The following is a 15318-nucleotide window of genomic DNA, read 5'->3' as shown; positions in this document are numbered from 1 at the left end:
CCCAAAGAAGTGTCCATTCTGAAAATATTACCAGTGCAAACCGGTTTCTGCAAACTCTGCCAATCTTACTTACAACAAACAAATGGGATTTTAGATCCCTACAGCCCTGCGTGTTGATACCTTGTATGGATCTACAAGCATGGCCTATATGGTCTGCAAATGTGGAAACACTCTAGACTAAACTCATGCATTCTGGAGATAGTGCTACATACCTGGCAAGTGGAATTCTTGAATCCTGTTTGGCATTTCATTTTGAGAAAACATGTTGCAGCTTACCCTCAGTCGGTGAATAATGCGTAAGTCAGGGATCAATCAAAAAAAAATCCTGCCATATGATGACATTTGCCTCTTTATACTTTAATGCACTGCTACCTTTCTTGATTTCAATAGCTGAAAAATAGAGGCAAATACCACATTTATAGGCCCATAATTGCATAAGAGCTCACAATTACATCTTGCCTCAAGTATGAATGGTAGAAATGTTTAGAAGTCTGCATTTAAAACAGGGTCAGTTTGGTTTTTTACTTAGCCCCCGGTCAGTTTTCAATGAAGCTAGAGTGTATAAAACCTAGAGCTAGAGTCTACGAAGCTAGTGCTTGGACAGCTTTAACACTGTCTCTTTAGCACTGGTAATCTCACATCAGGACGTCTCTGTGATGAGACAGAGTATCAGAGCACTCACTCCTAAGCAGATAGGAGTAAAATCTTTTGACATTTTCCACTGTGATTTATTTTTAGCACTGTGACTATTCTTAGCACTATGTATAAGAAGTCAGTTCCACTGCATTTCTCTGCATACACTTACAACATAAGCATATATTCTGTGCATATACATACAATGCTGCCTGTTTATCTCCTTTTAAAGGGAGCAGTACAGGACCTCAGGGGAATTTACGTGCAATGAAAATCTATCAAGACTATTTTGAGATTATATTCCCCTCACAAAACATGTTAGCTAAAACAATGGAAGAGGGACAGATGCTTAGCAGGAATTCCTGTTTACCAAAACAGCAGTTGTGCTAACAGTCTACCTCCCAGGTTCTGACTGGCAACAGAATTTGGGCAGAAAGATGTAGGAATCCCACCCTATTTCTTCCAATAAAGTCATTCAGAAAGAAGGGATGGCCAGTTTGTTGCTGTAGGACATTATTAGCTATGAACAATCTTAAATTCTTCTGGAGATACAGAGGGGAGATGAAAGAAGGGGGGAACAGATGCCTTGTGCCCCATAGCATCTGTGGAGCTGCATAACGCTGCTGTGAGGTAGTGGTACGGTCAGGAACATGGTTCGAGTAGCTGGAGCAGCCTAGGAGCCAGATATAGGAAACAAACAAGATATAGCAGAGAAAGAAGTCCTTGACAACACTGAAATGAAGTGTTCAAGACTTGTTCTTGGCAGTCCAAGTGCGTATCAGCCAGTAAGGGTACCAGAATAATTCTGGTACAAACGAACCTCTCGCCAGTGCTAGTAATGAAGGCCTGTGACCCAGTGCAGAGAAACTGGAACTGACTGATGGCCCAGAGGACAGCCTGGAGCACAGCATAAAGCACCATGGAAAAGACAAAACTATGAAAATAATGTTACCAACATTGATCCTTCTAAGGGAATTATTGCTTAATTTGAAAGGAAAAAAGCGTGGGTAGTGGAGACAGCTTCTCCCTTTTCTAACATTTGAGAGAAGTCTTAATTCCAGCACTACTGTTACAGATTATGTATTGGAACAGTCAGAAATATACCATCTCTGTTGTAAAACCAACTTACGAAGCAGAACATTCTTTAGTTTGGTTTTTTTTTTTCCACAGAGAATATTTCTGTATCTAAATCAGACCAAAACTTCTGTACCATTGCTGATACACTTGACATCAAAAGACAGTTTTACTTGCAAATTGTGTCTTTATTGATTTCACTTTATTAAAACAATGTTGCTGCCACATTCTGTCTTCAGTCATGGGGAAGCAACAGAAAAACCTGAGCAGTGGGGAAATCTGGTACCTATATTTAGTAAGTGAGGCTTCCGTTGTAGACACAAATCCAGGAAAAAGTAAATGATCACAATGGAGAAATAGATCAATTGGAATTATTACAGTGAATAATTGCAAATATGACAACTGTGAAGAAAAGGTGAAAGGAAACATAAGTTTATCCTCAAAATTACTTTAAGTAATTTATTTTACTATCCTAATAGTTTGCATATTATGTGCATGCTTAGATTGTAAATTATAACTCTGAATTAACCTTCTTGTTTTCTGTTCTTTTGTTATTTGTCTTTTCAAACATCACCTTTTGCCAGAAATCTACCTTCTTTTCTTTCAACTTTCTGGCTTTCTTTTGTTTTAGATTTATCTGTAAGTATTCTTCATTTAGGTTGTAAGATGGCCATTCAACCAAACCTTCTCCATTAGGATTTCTGTAAATAACAAAAAAGAAAGAGTGAATGCCCTTTTCAGTCACAGAGGAATTAAATCACAGAAGTTAAGACTGAGTCAACAGAACAGCTAACTCATGATGCGGTCAGTACAAACCAGTAACATGTGTCATGAATCTCATGATTCTTACCCATTTCGAGCAAAGTTAGTCCAGTACTTCATTAGAATTCTACTAAGGTTCTTTTCTTCCTCTGTAACTTCACCTGAGACACAAAATAATTATTATGTGTGGCAGAAGACAAAATATTGCTACTACAGAAGCAGCATTTCAGTCTGTGAGTATGTTGTAACAACTTACTGATTACAACAGAGGCACCACACTTGCATTATGTTAGTAATACAGCAATCATGACACAAAGATTTCAGCACTATTTATGAATGAGATTAGCATAATTATCCTTATTCTACAAATTGGGGAATGGGGATACAAGGAAATAAAGTGATTTGTCTGTAGCTTTTCAGGAAACCAGAAGCAGAACCAAAAAAAGAACCCATGTGTCCTGAGTCCCATTACAACTCAAGGAATGGGCCACATGGTTTAGTTTCATAGATCTTATTCTAGCTTTGTGGGACTGAAATTCTCCCTATTATTCAGAGCATGACTAGGCAAAGATTTCTTCATTCTGATACAAGATGATGTTGTTCCACGTCTCAACACTTCAAGAATATTCATTTAAATATAGTTACACATATGCCCACTGTATCAGCTAGATGAAAATAATTTTAGTGACAGTGTGTTATTAATTATAAATGCATCTCAATACATCAAGAAAAATATTTGCTATTTTAATGCTCTTAGTAAATTCAGGCAAAAAGAACTGTAGAGTGTTTTCTAGTGTAGGATAACATAAGTAAAAAACTAAATATAAAATACAAGCAAAATCAAAAGGCTCTAGTAACAGATTAACAAATGCTTTTACAACATAGCTGGATTGCTCCAAAGTTCAAGGGACTAAAAGGAAATGCTTTCATTTATGTAGGCTTTGAAACTTTGAACTACTGTGCAAATGACAAAAATAAAAGCAGAAAAAATGGTGAATTCACTTAAAATAAGTAGAATTTCTGTGTTTGTCAAAATAAGAACTGCTCCTAATTTGTTTCATGGGAAAGAAAATACTCCATCCTGAGTATTATAGTTTTAGGCATATGCAATTAAAGCAAATTGCTGCATTCATAATATTCCTGAGGATGTGGCATCTTGTATCTAACTGTTCAATGACTGGCACATTGATTTGGACTATAGCAATGTGGGATTCTGCCTGAAGGAACCAGAACTTCCAGAATCCTATGAGAATGTCCAAACTGACAAGGCAAAGGCAATTTTGGGAGTACACCCTTAATCCTTCATCAATGGACCAGTTCCATTTTGAATAAAATGTTGAAATATTGAGTCATGGGAGAAAATATTCTTTAACCTAACCATTAGATCTTCACACAGAAAATTAAACACTGGAGTTCCAAGCCTTGCTCTAATCAACACAGTCGGAACACTATCTGTAAAAGAGACCGAGTCCGCCACTCTATGGAGCCTGACAGCCCATGGGATTTCCTGGAAAGAAGGAGACATTAGCTTAAATTCCTCAGGAAAAGAAGAGCCTAGATTTCCTGCTTCCCAAGCACTCTGCTAATCCCCTGCAAGTTTAATTGACCTTTCCTTCAATTTCTTTTTCAGCCAAAGCTATCTGGCAAATTCATGAACAGTGCTGGTATAACAACAGTGATGTTTTCTTGCAAATGTCCTATTTGCTAAATTGTTGACAACATGTGTAACTTACTGTGCTTCGGAAACAGTAAACTGTACATGATAGAGAATGGAGAAGAAGAGTAAGTTTAGTGTTAAACAAATTCTAACAGGAGAAAGGGTTATACTTTGGTCTCACTGTTAATAAATGCACTTTAGTCTGATTAAAATGGAAGTAGCACTACTGAACAGAATAATGCCAGTGTTATGAGAGTAATTTATAAGTCAACATTGAATGTTCTACTCCTTACTACGTAGCTGAATATCACCGGCCAGATATGGTCCTCCAAAGACAAAGCCAACTTCATCTCCATGATCAGCTTTCACATACTCTGGTTTATTATCCCAGTATGAAGTGGGCCGATGCTGATATTCAAAGAAGTAGACAGGAGCTCCAGACTCTAGCAGGCGTAACATTTAGAGAGTTAAAGAAGAGATGCATAAGTTACAGATGACATCAGCTGTTTAAAATATTACTTTAAATATACCCAAAGCGTTACACTGGGCACATTTTTAATGTAATGTTACATTCCAAGATGTATTTTTATTTTTAATTCAGAACTAAGAACTCTCAGCACTTACACAAAAAATTGAAAAATTCACCCCAGGAAAACTTACAGAAAACATGATAACATCAAATTATTTTCCAGTTCTGGGTATTTTGGCATGGCTTGTCTACACTTAAATACCAGAAAATCTCCAGGCTACAGAGCTGCTGACTTTCCAAGTAGCAGTGGGCCAAAGGACAAATTCCAGGTTGCTTTAATATGTTTTAATTTTTAAGCCTGCATACTTCAGTTAGCAAACATTTACCTGTGTTATTGTGCTCTGCTCTCAATATATTGTGACTATGAGCGCAAGTGCAAGACACTAGTACAAAGATAAAGGAGTACATACACTTGCTTCACACAATCCTGCAGACCTATATCACTTTTCACCCTCAAGTTCTCAGTAGGAATCTCAAGAAGGGCTACCTACACATGACAGGATTTGTGTCTACATCATTTGATCCAGCATGTTGTAAGAGGTTTGAACACCTACTGGTGTTCATTAGCTCACCCCTGTGATAATTCAATGCTTTAATGGATGGCATAACAATTCCTACATCCCCTAGGAAATCCAAAAATCGGTCCCGTAGCTCAGCAGGATCATCTGTGTTTCCTAGATACTCATCCACTATTGCAGGCAGAAACTCTGATGGTACATACTAAGAGAAAAAGGGGAAACAAGAAACAAACAGAAAAAATAATACTCTCTGAATTAGCAACTAAAAATGTCATCTTTTAAACTTCAAAGTTTCCACAAAGTCACAAAGGTCCAGGGTAGCACCCATGTTGATGGGAAATCACGATGACAAATAAAACTGTCCTGGTTTCAGCTGGGATGTAGTTAACTGTCTTCCTAGTAGCTGGTACAGTGCTATGTTTTGAGTTCAGTATGTGAAGAATGTTGATAACACTGATGTTTTCAGTTGTTGCTCAGTAGTGTTTAGACTATAGTCAAGGATTTTTCAGCTTCTCATGCCCAGCCAGGGCACCTGACCCAAACTGGCCAACAGTGTACTCCATACCATGGGACGTCCCATCTAGTTTAGGAACTGGGAAGGGCGGGTGGGGAATCGCCGCTTGGGGACTGGCTGGGTGTCAGTCGGCGGGTGGTGAGCAATTGCCCTGTGCATCATTTGTACATTCCAATCCTTTTATTACTACTGTTGTCATTTTATTAGTGTTATCATTGTCATTATTAGTTTCTTCTTTTCTGTTCTATTAAACTGTTCTTATCTCAACCCAGGAGTTTTACTTCTTTTTCCTGATTTACTCCCCCATCCCACGGGATGGGGGGGAGTGAGTGAGCGGCTGCGTGGTGCTTAGTTGCTGGCTGGGGTTAAACCATGACAAAAACCTATTCAGACTTTTTGGGGGGAATGCTCCCCCCCAAAAAAACCAAAACCAAAACACCAACCCAAAGAAACCACCTCAGGTCAAATTTGCAACAGATTTATATAGGTTAAAACTCTACAGGAATCAACAAGGATCCAGCAACTTCTCCGGATAATACCTTTGGCTTCTCTTTTCTTCGGGAGAAAAGAGATGGGAATAACAAAAGTAAATTCTGTGAGTCCTTAAAGATTTAAGGACTATTAGACTACAGGGCAAGACCAATGGGATCTCTAAACACAGCTTATGTTTTTTAGCATTAGAATTTGCTGCTTGAAAGATACATTTCAAAACTCTGAGTGCAAAGTAACTACTTTAAAAGTTACATTTAACATAAACATATTGAAAAATCCTGCCTTGAAACCCATCAACCAGGAGATTAGCCATCAGATACCATAAGACTAGGGACACTATTACAGTAATCCTACATACAAATATGTAAGACAAAAATGTTGGTTCAGACGTCTAGAAGGAAAAAGGTATTTCCCCAAATCCCCAGTCTGACTCAATCCTATTTCTGTGTAACTCCATACACCGTAGTTCTGTCAACTTTGCTGGGACTCTCCCCAAAGCATAACATAACCTCAAGTCTTAGTAAGACTATGACTCAAGCAGGAAATTAGAGAACACCAAACTTCACAAATCTGTTACATGCATTAAAAACAAATTTCACTTACCATCATTGGTAGTAAAAACTCTAAAGTTGAAGTAATTGATTTTTTATCTCCTATTTCCTTCAAACCTGGTATTTTTGATGTCTGCACAGAAAAAAAAAAAGAGTATTAGCACCATTCAACTTCTCCAATATTTTTAACATTAGAACTACATTATTCCACTTTATTCTTACTACTGGTGTTTATTTTTGAAGCATTGTATAATATGCAAAAATGCAGTACGATGCCGCAGCTGTCTTGAAAAGCTTGTATTTACTGCAGTAAATGTTTCCTTGGTGCAGGTTTCCACATAAACCACTCATACTAAGTAGTTTATCCTTAAATCAACACACATTGTTAAGAAACTTGTAAGACTAGAAAGCATTAGGGCAGAACTGAAGCAAAATGCTTATTCTGTTGCAAAGGCTTATTTTCCCTCTGGTAGGGGAGAACTTAAAAGTCACTGGCAGCCTCTCTGTCTCTAGTCCAATTGTTTGAACCCTCTGAAGTAAAGATAAGGCAATGCTCCTCTTCTACAGCATTACATAAAATGACTCTTCTGTCTGCAAAATTAATTAGAACAGATTTCACTATACATTTTTCTTCTTGGACTCAGTACCAGCACACTCCCAGAGACACACAGTTACTACTTAGATTCAGAACAAATGCTTTGTACTACATAGATAAACATCAATACTTAGTAAACGAAGAAAAGAGGACAAGGAAGAGAGAGGACAAAAATCCACCTCCTGCAGTTTTGTGCACTGTATAGCAATTGCTTATTTTTTGGAGTTACCCATGGAATCCATATGAGAAAGGATTTATGCACTGAGAATGGATTGGACACCTGCATTATCTCCATACTCTGTCCCCAGATGAGATTTTCAAATGGTAGATCTTTCTACATGGTAACAAGGAACACAGGGGCAATGATATAACCAGTCAGAGTTCATATTGACATACAGGGTAAGCTGTTTAAGGTGATCAATGTCACATTTTTAAACAGGCTATGTACCAATCCTGAATACTGCATGTTGTGGGGGAAAGGATTGGTTTCATTTTTCTTTCAGTAACAAGCCCTTGACTGTTGCATTCTTTTTCCTCTCTCTGCCTGGATGAGGGATTAAAATTTTAGGATAAGCAAATACTGTATAAAATTGATATTCCAAAGATAACCATGTATTTTAACTTGCAGGATGAAGCTTGTCTCAGTGTTTTGTGACCAACTGGTTCTGGGTCGCTACAGAATCATAACGCAAGCAAAGTTTACCTTGTATATATTTCCAACAATGCAAAGCCTTTTGGCGATACTTAAAAGGTGTCCTACCAGCAAATACTGTCTCAGAGTTGCCTGCATCAGTTAACACAAACATTCAAAAAAATGAAGGATAGCCATTAAATTACAGATCTAATATTCCAGCCAAATTCATTGTTGGTGACTCCTATCATAAACGGGACTGCATTAAACTCTTTTCCAACCAATATCTCTTCAGGTGACTTATGAAGAAATACTCCATCCAAAACTAAGGGTAGAAATGGGATTTCCTGAAGGAGGAGAAAAAAAAGATCAAATTACTTGTTAATAGTATTTTCCATTTTTCCTTCAATTCATATAATAAAATGTCCACATTTAATGTTCCAAGGGCAAAAAAGGGCTTTAAGAAATCTGAGTATCGACAGCCACTGTAACATAAAATTACAGTTTGGCACAAGACTATAAAATGCAAGCCTGATTGGATCATGGTATGCAGTAATGTAATGGTTTCCTGATCCTGGACTGCTTCTAACTGACATTAAAACATATGTATGCTTGAGTCTTGCTCACAACTTTACAGGTGCTGTGACACTTCACTGAAAATTCTGATGAGAAATTATTTCAATATTTAGGGGGTATTTTGACAAAAGTTAAGAAAAATCAGCTTTGGAACAGGCCAACAATGAACTCTGGTCAGAGGCTGAGCTAACGTTTTATAAGAGTGCTGTTAAAAAATCTGTTACTAAGTAAAGTTTTACCTACCGTACTGTTAAAGACTATATCATTTGCTTCCTGGTTCCTTAAGCAGTTTATCAGTGAGAGTGAACTGCTCGTCTCACACTTAAATATACTTGCAATTTTCTGAAAATTATTAACAAAGATAAAAACTCTTAGCTACAAGGTGGTCTTTAAGGAATTTATAAACAGAAAATTATTATATACAGTACTGTTAATAATTTTACTTAAGGGCAGATTTAGGTGAGCTTGATAGGACTTCAAGTATTTTATTTTACTAGATATACTACAGTTTGATCATAAAGTGAAATCATTCTGGTATACTTCTCTTTCTTCCTATATTTCCATTCACTGTTCTACAACAAATCGTGCTGTAGAGGTAATACGAGGTTGTTAACATAGATCAAATAAGGAAAGAAAATTCAGAAAATCAACTTATGAGATCTACATTATTACTATGTGCTGTTTCAGGAGGAGAAATGACAAGGTACTTATACAGAGGAATTTAATTTTAAAGTTTGGGTTTTTTTATTTATTATTAATTTACTTCAAATAAAGGTCCTCCATAAAAGACCACAGCTGAATAAAAACTGAATGCCTCTTCTGGATTCTAGTTAAACTTTCTGTAATAAATTTCATAGTTACTATATAAGTTACAGTGTGCACGAAAATGGACATATGCCAAGGTTGGCATGTGTATAACTGAAAATACCTAAGTCAACGCACAGATATTATAATCACATAACTGTACAATCTATTTCCAACACTAAATGAGATTGAAAATAAACAGACGATTTGAATGAGAATTTACTTAGTGTTAATCTATACTTTTATAGGTATGCCATGGGAGTAAATTTGATCAACTTTGTTGCATAATATGCAATCGGATTTCCCCTTTTCTCTTTTAACCAAATTATCAGATATAAGAAATGTCCTATTTTAGATTATAAAGGCTTTAAAATGCAAAAAAAATGAGCCTACCTTAAGATCTGTTGAACGAAGTAAATCTTTATCAGGGGGGATTAGAATTCCACTCTCTGATATTGCTTTATGAAAGAGACCCTTCGACAAAGGAGATAAAACCTGCCAAGAAGGGAAGAACCGGAAGTATTTATTCTACATTAAGGTCCTTATCCCATAACTTTATGCTTGACTAGACTGCTGGATTCAGAAGGGAATTACACATTTTGATGTGCTTACAGGGGAAGTGTCCAGACTTAGCACAACATGCCATTAATCTTACTTTCAAAAATCAGATTAAGCATGAAATGTTACACTAATTGAGTTTTTGAAGATTTTTTTTTAAGACTTTCCTTCCTAGTGTATATACTGCATGCCTACATGTGCAAAAACAGAGCAAGATCCTGCAGATACACCAAAGAGTGTGACAGATCCTGGATCTCCACCAAAGTGTTCAATATTTTCTTGGATCCATCGAAGAGCTGCTACTTGATCCAAAAATGCCCAGTTCCCACGTGCGTGTTCATCACCAGTACTGAAAGAAAAGCATTATAAGCCAACTTCTCAGGAAGAGTAATAGCTCTTCTAATACCAGAATAAAATAAATCTCACCAATTTACATTTTGTGCAAAGTGTCATATTTGGCCAAGGAAAGATCCGTGTAGCCTACTGACCTAAAGCCCCACTGACTTACTTGCCTGTACTGTTTGTTCACCCATACACAGATGGATTCCTGGCCTTTACACTATATGATTTTTTGCTTTACACACCAATGGATGGAAGTAAAGGCAAGAACAAACATCCTGTCCAGAACCAAATAAGCCCAGCTATGACGTGATAGCAGGCTACAATCAAATGACAATGCAAATGGAATTTACAGACATTTCTTAATGTTCTTACATCCTGATGTCAGCGAACTATGTACATTTAAACCACTGTAACAGTGGGGAAGCTGGTATAGAAGTTCAGCTGATTTAGAAAACAAAACTACCCATGCTTTAAACATAATAGGAAGTATTTTGTAAAAAGTGAAATAGGTCATCTTACTTGAAGAATCCAAGGAGTCCAAGTCTGTACTGAATTATTACTACCACAACGTTCTCATAGGCTGATAGTGCAGAACCATCGTACCTAGAAGCACCACCAAATATAAAATTGCCTCCATGGATCCACACCATTACCTTAGAGAAAAAAGGGCGAGACACACTTTTATACATTGCTTGGTAGGCTTCATTTGAAAAAGGAAGACAACATCAGAGAATTAAGAACTCCAAATCACCAAAGCTCAAGGGGAGCTGAATTTTAGGTTAGTGGACTTTGAATTTTACATAATATTATTATTTTTGCTAATGCAGCATCACATTTTCAAGAGCAATTAAGTGACTTAGGAGCCATTATTCGGTGCAAACTATGTACAACACAAGTTTGTACAAAGGGTTTACGTACAGGTAACTTGTCCTTGTTTGAACCATCAGGGCTGTAAACATTTAGATACAAGCAGTCCTCAGAAGTTCGGAATGAGAGGTGTTTTTCTTTAAAGTTTTTTTCAGCTATTTTCAACATGGACAGATCTTGAGGACATCTTCACAAAAGAAGGGAAGCATGACTATTAGTAATAAAACTGAAATAGCAACGATGTAGCAACAATAGAGAAAACAGGCTTTATTTTGCCCCACAGACTGAATTCCCACATGGTGCTCAAACTTTGTGTTACTTAAATACAGTTAGAGGTGCAACCTGTAAAAGCACAGCTCTATACTTGTACTTAAAAAGCTGAATTATTTCAGCACAGTATAACGAGAAAATGTAATTTCCAAAGACAGCAATTTCCCAGGAATTCTCTGTGGTTCCTAGTCCCACAGTTCTTATGACATATTTCAGTACTGGCAGCGTATTCACTACCAGTCAATACAAGCTCCTTACCAAAAATCAGACTTCTGTACCCTAAAAACATGACAACACTGACACATGTGAGCAGGTCCTATATACAAATGAACTGAACAGCTCTCACAGTGGTGGGTAAGAAGTTGCATCTCTCACATCATTCCAGGGTTCGGGTGGTTCAGGTGGGGAAAACCTCAGGGATCCAATAGGGGCTTTTGCAAAAGGAATCCCAAGGAAAACATTTACAAGTCTGTCTGTCCCCTTCACATTTGTTTGTCTCCCTTTGAGCCGTCCAAGCGCAATAGTCACTTCTGGCTCAGCACCATTCCGTCCTAAGTAACACATAAGATAAAAAAAAATAATTTAAATCGCATCTTCACAATTATCAGACAGACTTTTTAATGAAGCATTTTTTACTGACTTTAATTTAGAAGATTATAGCTTATTCCTTTCAATTTTGTTCAGTTTTCATTTTGCTTTTGTGCAATGACAGACACCCCCTGCCAAACGCTCCTATAGCTGGCTCTGCCAATGACAGCTGGAGCTAGGTAAGACATAGTTTAGTCACTGTGCAAGAGCATAAAGCTTAAAAACAAATTTCAGAGAAAACAGCAACTGTCAAAATCATTAACATTTTCTAAACTTATCATCCAAAAAGATCTTTAAAATATATTGTTTAGATAATTCAAAAATGATTTTGCTTTCTACCTTTTAAGAAAGAAAGTTTTATTTTCATAAAATCATCTCAGAAATGGTTTCATCTCACAAAACCGCTAATTTTTACATCAAGCTTATTAGGATACTTTTGCAGTTTGCTAACAGAAGTAGAAGAGACGTACACCCTTTGAAAGTCACTGCACTGCAACTTGTTAGCACAGTTGCTTCTGCAACAGCAGTAACAACAGGTTTTGCATCTCACCTTCTGCTCCACGAGTGATGAATGCAATACTACAAGACAACGTACAAAGCAAAGCAATCTGCCTCTTAGAAGCCATTTTTCACCCCCGTTTGGACTCTAGATTATTTTCTGGTTCTACGCGGAAGAGAATGGTACAAAGGTCCTTGCTGAGGGCATTCTGAGTAGGGAGTGCGGCTAAATTCCCTTTTGAACATGCACTGCATTAAGTACTTTCAGAGTACTTGATACAGAGTGTAAATACAATCCCTTAGTGTAATGCACCTAATCATTACCTGATCCTGAGAATGGATGATCTGAAAATGACCCAACACCATCTGTGAACAACAATAAAAGGTCTAATCATAGTTAATCTGAGTTAATCTTACAAGCAGAGAAAACAGTGAAGCTCTGAAGAGGTTCCAGAGCTGTTGACACTTAAATTCTTGTAAAAAAACCCCAAAACAACAAAAAAACTCGCCAAAAAAAAGGATTACATATAACTAGAAATAACAATTTTTAAAAAATCAATATAGTTAAATCTTGCAGAAGTTTTAATGAGGGTTAGCACATCTGTACCATAACTGACACCATATGTGCTTTCCAGCAGGGACTGGCCTCCAGCCTCCAAAATAGTTCTTCATCTCTTGAATAAAAATATCTCTCCTGCATTTTTCAAAATTAAAGGTGAGATTGAAGTTGAGGGTCAGATTATATCTTCTTCTATATGAGTAGCTTCAGTGGAGGTCAGAAAGCAAGGTCTACTTACAACATTTTATGGGGTATGTACTTCCCTCAAAAAAGTGGGAAAGGGCCATGACCTCACCTTCTCTATAGCTTCCTACAATGGAAATAGGCTGGCAATCCAACAGACAGCTTTTGCCTGCTGGCTGAAAAAGTCCTAAAAAAATTTGTAGTTTGTAGAAGCATGACCACAGTGTGGATGACTGGCCCCAAACAGATTAGTCTCAAGGCTGCCTTCATAGTTGGGCCTACAAGCCCAGCTTGCTCCACCAACTCCCAATCTATCTTCAACTGGCAAAACACCCTCTATAAAATGGGTCTTTTCCTTCCCACCTTTGATTCATTTCACATCTCCTGGATGAATGGTGTCACCAGCATTCAGCTGGCAAAGCATACCGCTTCAGGCTCCTCTGCACTGCTTTCGCTTAATTCACCTCCAGCGGGGATGCTCATAAAGCCTGTGAAGACAACTTCTCCACCACAGATCATACACGATGTAAGCTCATCCTGCTTGGGAAACAGGTTTGTCAGAGTAAGTCAGTTCTTTTTTTAACGAAAAGGGTCACAAATGAGATAGGTAAAACAAGATTTCCAGTGCAAGATAATTCAGAGCTACTTGCTATTTCTTATATAGTTCCTGAGTCTCTAGGTTGTGATAGCTTTGGAAAGTATGCCAATTTCTCATGAATTTCACCTGGAACTGTGCAAATATGCATTGTGAAACATATCTTGCCTTTTATTTTTTATACTCCCCTCAAATCTTTCTGGAAAATCCTTTCTGTTGCAGTTATTTTTGTTCTAGTCCGATGCGAATAGCCCTGGGATTTTTGTAGATTCTTCTGGTGGCCTAGAAAGACAGACCAAAACCAGAAGACAGACTTCAACATACGGGAATAGGTGTGTGCACCTGTTTGTGTGTGTAAGGATTGGGGGAAAGCAGGATTCCATGAGGCTACTTAAGTTGAACGCGTTCCACCAGTGAAATCCAATGAATATGGACTTCTTGTGCTGCCAGACTGAACTGTCTTTATCCAATTAAAAAACAAAAGAAAGCAACCAAAACCCACTTTCAACATCAGCAAACATCTTCACCACTAAGGGTAAGTCAGCTCAGTCAGCTTTGTACTTCCTAAACAGCCAGAAAAATGATGCTTACCAACAAAATGTATTATCCAAAACAACATACACTAATTGAAAGACCAACTTAAGATAACAAAGGATGATATTAAGAAGTGAACTTTAATGCCAATATATTCAGTTAATACATCGATTACAACACAAAGCAAAGATGAAAGCAGAGATAAATGGAAACTTTGCTCACAGGTAGTTTGCTTGTCTTATTTAGAATATCAGCAGATGCGTGAACATATCAGTAACCTTCAGAACAAGTCCCACTGGGGGCAAACCAATCCAGCCCAACTCCCTGCAGTCAAAAGCACACCTGAGGTAACCGTCATTTCTGTAAGGCAGTGCCGAGCAACAGAACCACAATATACTAGTATTTTCTTCCAGTTGCAACATCTTTTGAAGCAGCAAGTCTCAGGTACTTTCAAATCCTCTTTTCTGTCTGTGTGCCGTGCTCCGCCTGGGGAGCACGTTCGCATCTTCTTACCCGTGACCGGACCCTGACGTGGCAGGCATGGAAAAACCCCCAAATCATGTTTTGCAGAGAGAAATCAAACATATGTCGAGGAGGCTAAACCAGCTGATATACAGTATGTCCACACAGGAGTACGTGCTTTAACCCCACCGTAAAGGGGTGCATGAAGCCAAAATACGTCATCATTACACTCTCTCGCTCCGGCTTCTTTAAGTTTGCGGGTTTTTAGATACAGTTTGCCTTTTCAAATTACCTCGAAGACGAAAGAAACCGTTTTAATCAGGAACACTCGGTGTGTAACGTTCACCCTAGTCCGCCCGTCCTGGACCGCGCTCCCTCCGCCGCAGAGGTCCCTCACGGACCCCCGCAGCGTCCCTGACCCCAGCCAAAACCCGTTCGGTTCGCGCTCTCGGCCTTTCGTTTCCAGCCGCCGCCGCCGGCCGCCGCCGCCTCCCGCCTCACCAGCGCGGCCTCCGCGCTGCCGCCC

General features: G+C 38.2%; 1 protein-coding gene across 4 annotated transcripts; it reads right to left on the bottom strand.

Moving 5' to 3' along the window:
• Positions 1-1874: 1874 nt before the first annotated feature.
• LOC104316836 (fatty acyl-CoA hydrolase precursor, medium chain-like) lies at positions 1875-15267 on the bottom strand. Of its 4 annotated transcripts, XM_069793444.1 has the most exons (14): positions 13565-15267; positions 12784-12825; positions 11720-11924; positions 11155-11290; positions 10756-10889; positions 10090-10243; positions 9730-9831; positions 8776-8874; positions 8163-8303; positions 6783-6863; positions 5228-5375; positions 4420-4569; positions 2558-2630; positions 1875-2408 (listed from the first exon to the last, which is right to left on the bottom strand). In XM_069793444.1, exons 4-14 carry the CDS (start codon positions 11269-11271, stop codon positions 2219-2221), a joined length of 1389 nt encoding a protein of 462 aa, XP_069649545.1. In that variant the 5' UTR covers positions 11272-11290; positions 11720-11924; positions 12784-12825; positions 13565-15267; the 3' UTR covers positions 1875-2218. The 4 variants fall into 4 exon arrangements, with proteins under 4 accessions (XP_069649545.1, XP_069649546.1, XP_069649544.1 ...); XM_069793445.1 differs by lacking the exon at positions 12784-12825; XM_069793443.1 differs by lacking the exon at positions 13565-15267 and having other exon boundaries at positions 12784-13544.
• Positions 15268-15318: the final 51 nt, after the last annotated feature.

This window comes from Haliaeetus albicilla, chromosome 10 (genome assembly GCF_947461875.1).
Source record: "Haliaeetus albicilla chromosome 10, bHalAlb1.1, whole genome shotgun sequence".
NCBI classification, from domain to species: Eukaryota; Metazoa; Chordata; class Aves; order Accipitriformes; family Accipitridae; genus Haliaeetus; species Haliaeetus albicilla.
This window is presented reverse-complemented; position numbering and strand designations above follow the sequence as displayed.

Excerpts from the sequence above, each read along its gene's own strand:
- LOC104316836 (XM_009917420.2), bottom strand. The coding sequence starts at position 12,587 with ATGGCTTCTAAGAGGCAGATTGCTTTGCTTTGTACGTTGTCTTGTAGT. Across the intron at positions 10,244-10,755 it reads GGACTCCTTGGATTCTTCAA|TACTGGTGATGAACACGCAC; the intron begins GTAAGATGACCT and ends CTTTTCTTTCAG. Across the intron at positions 9,832-10,089 it reads CTTGCTCTGTTTTTGCACAT|GTTTTATCTCCTTTGTCGAA; the intron begins GTAGGCATGCAG and ends CCTTCTTGGCAG.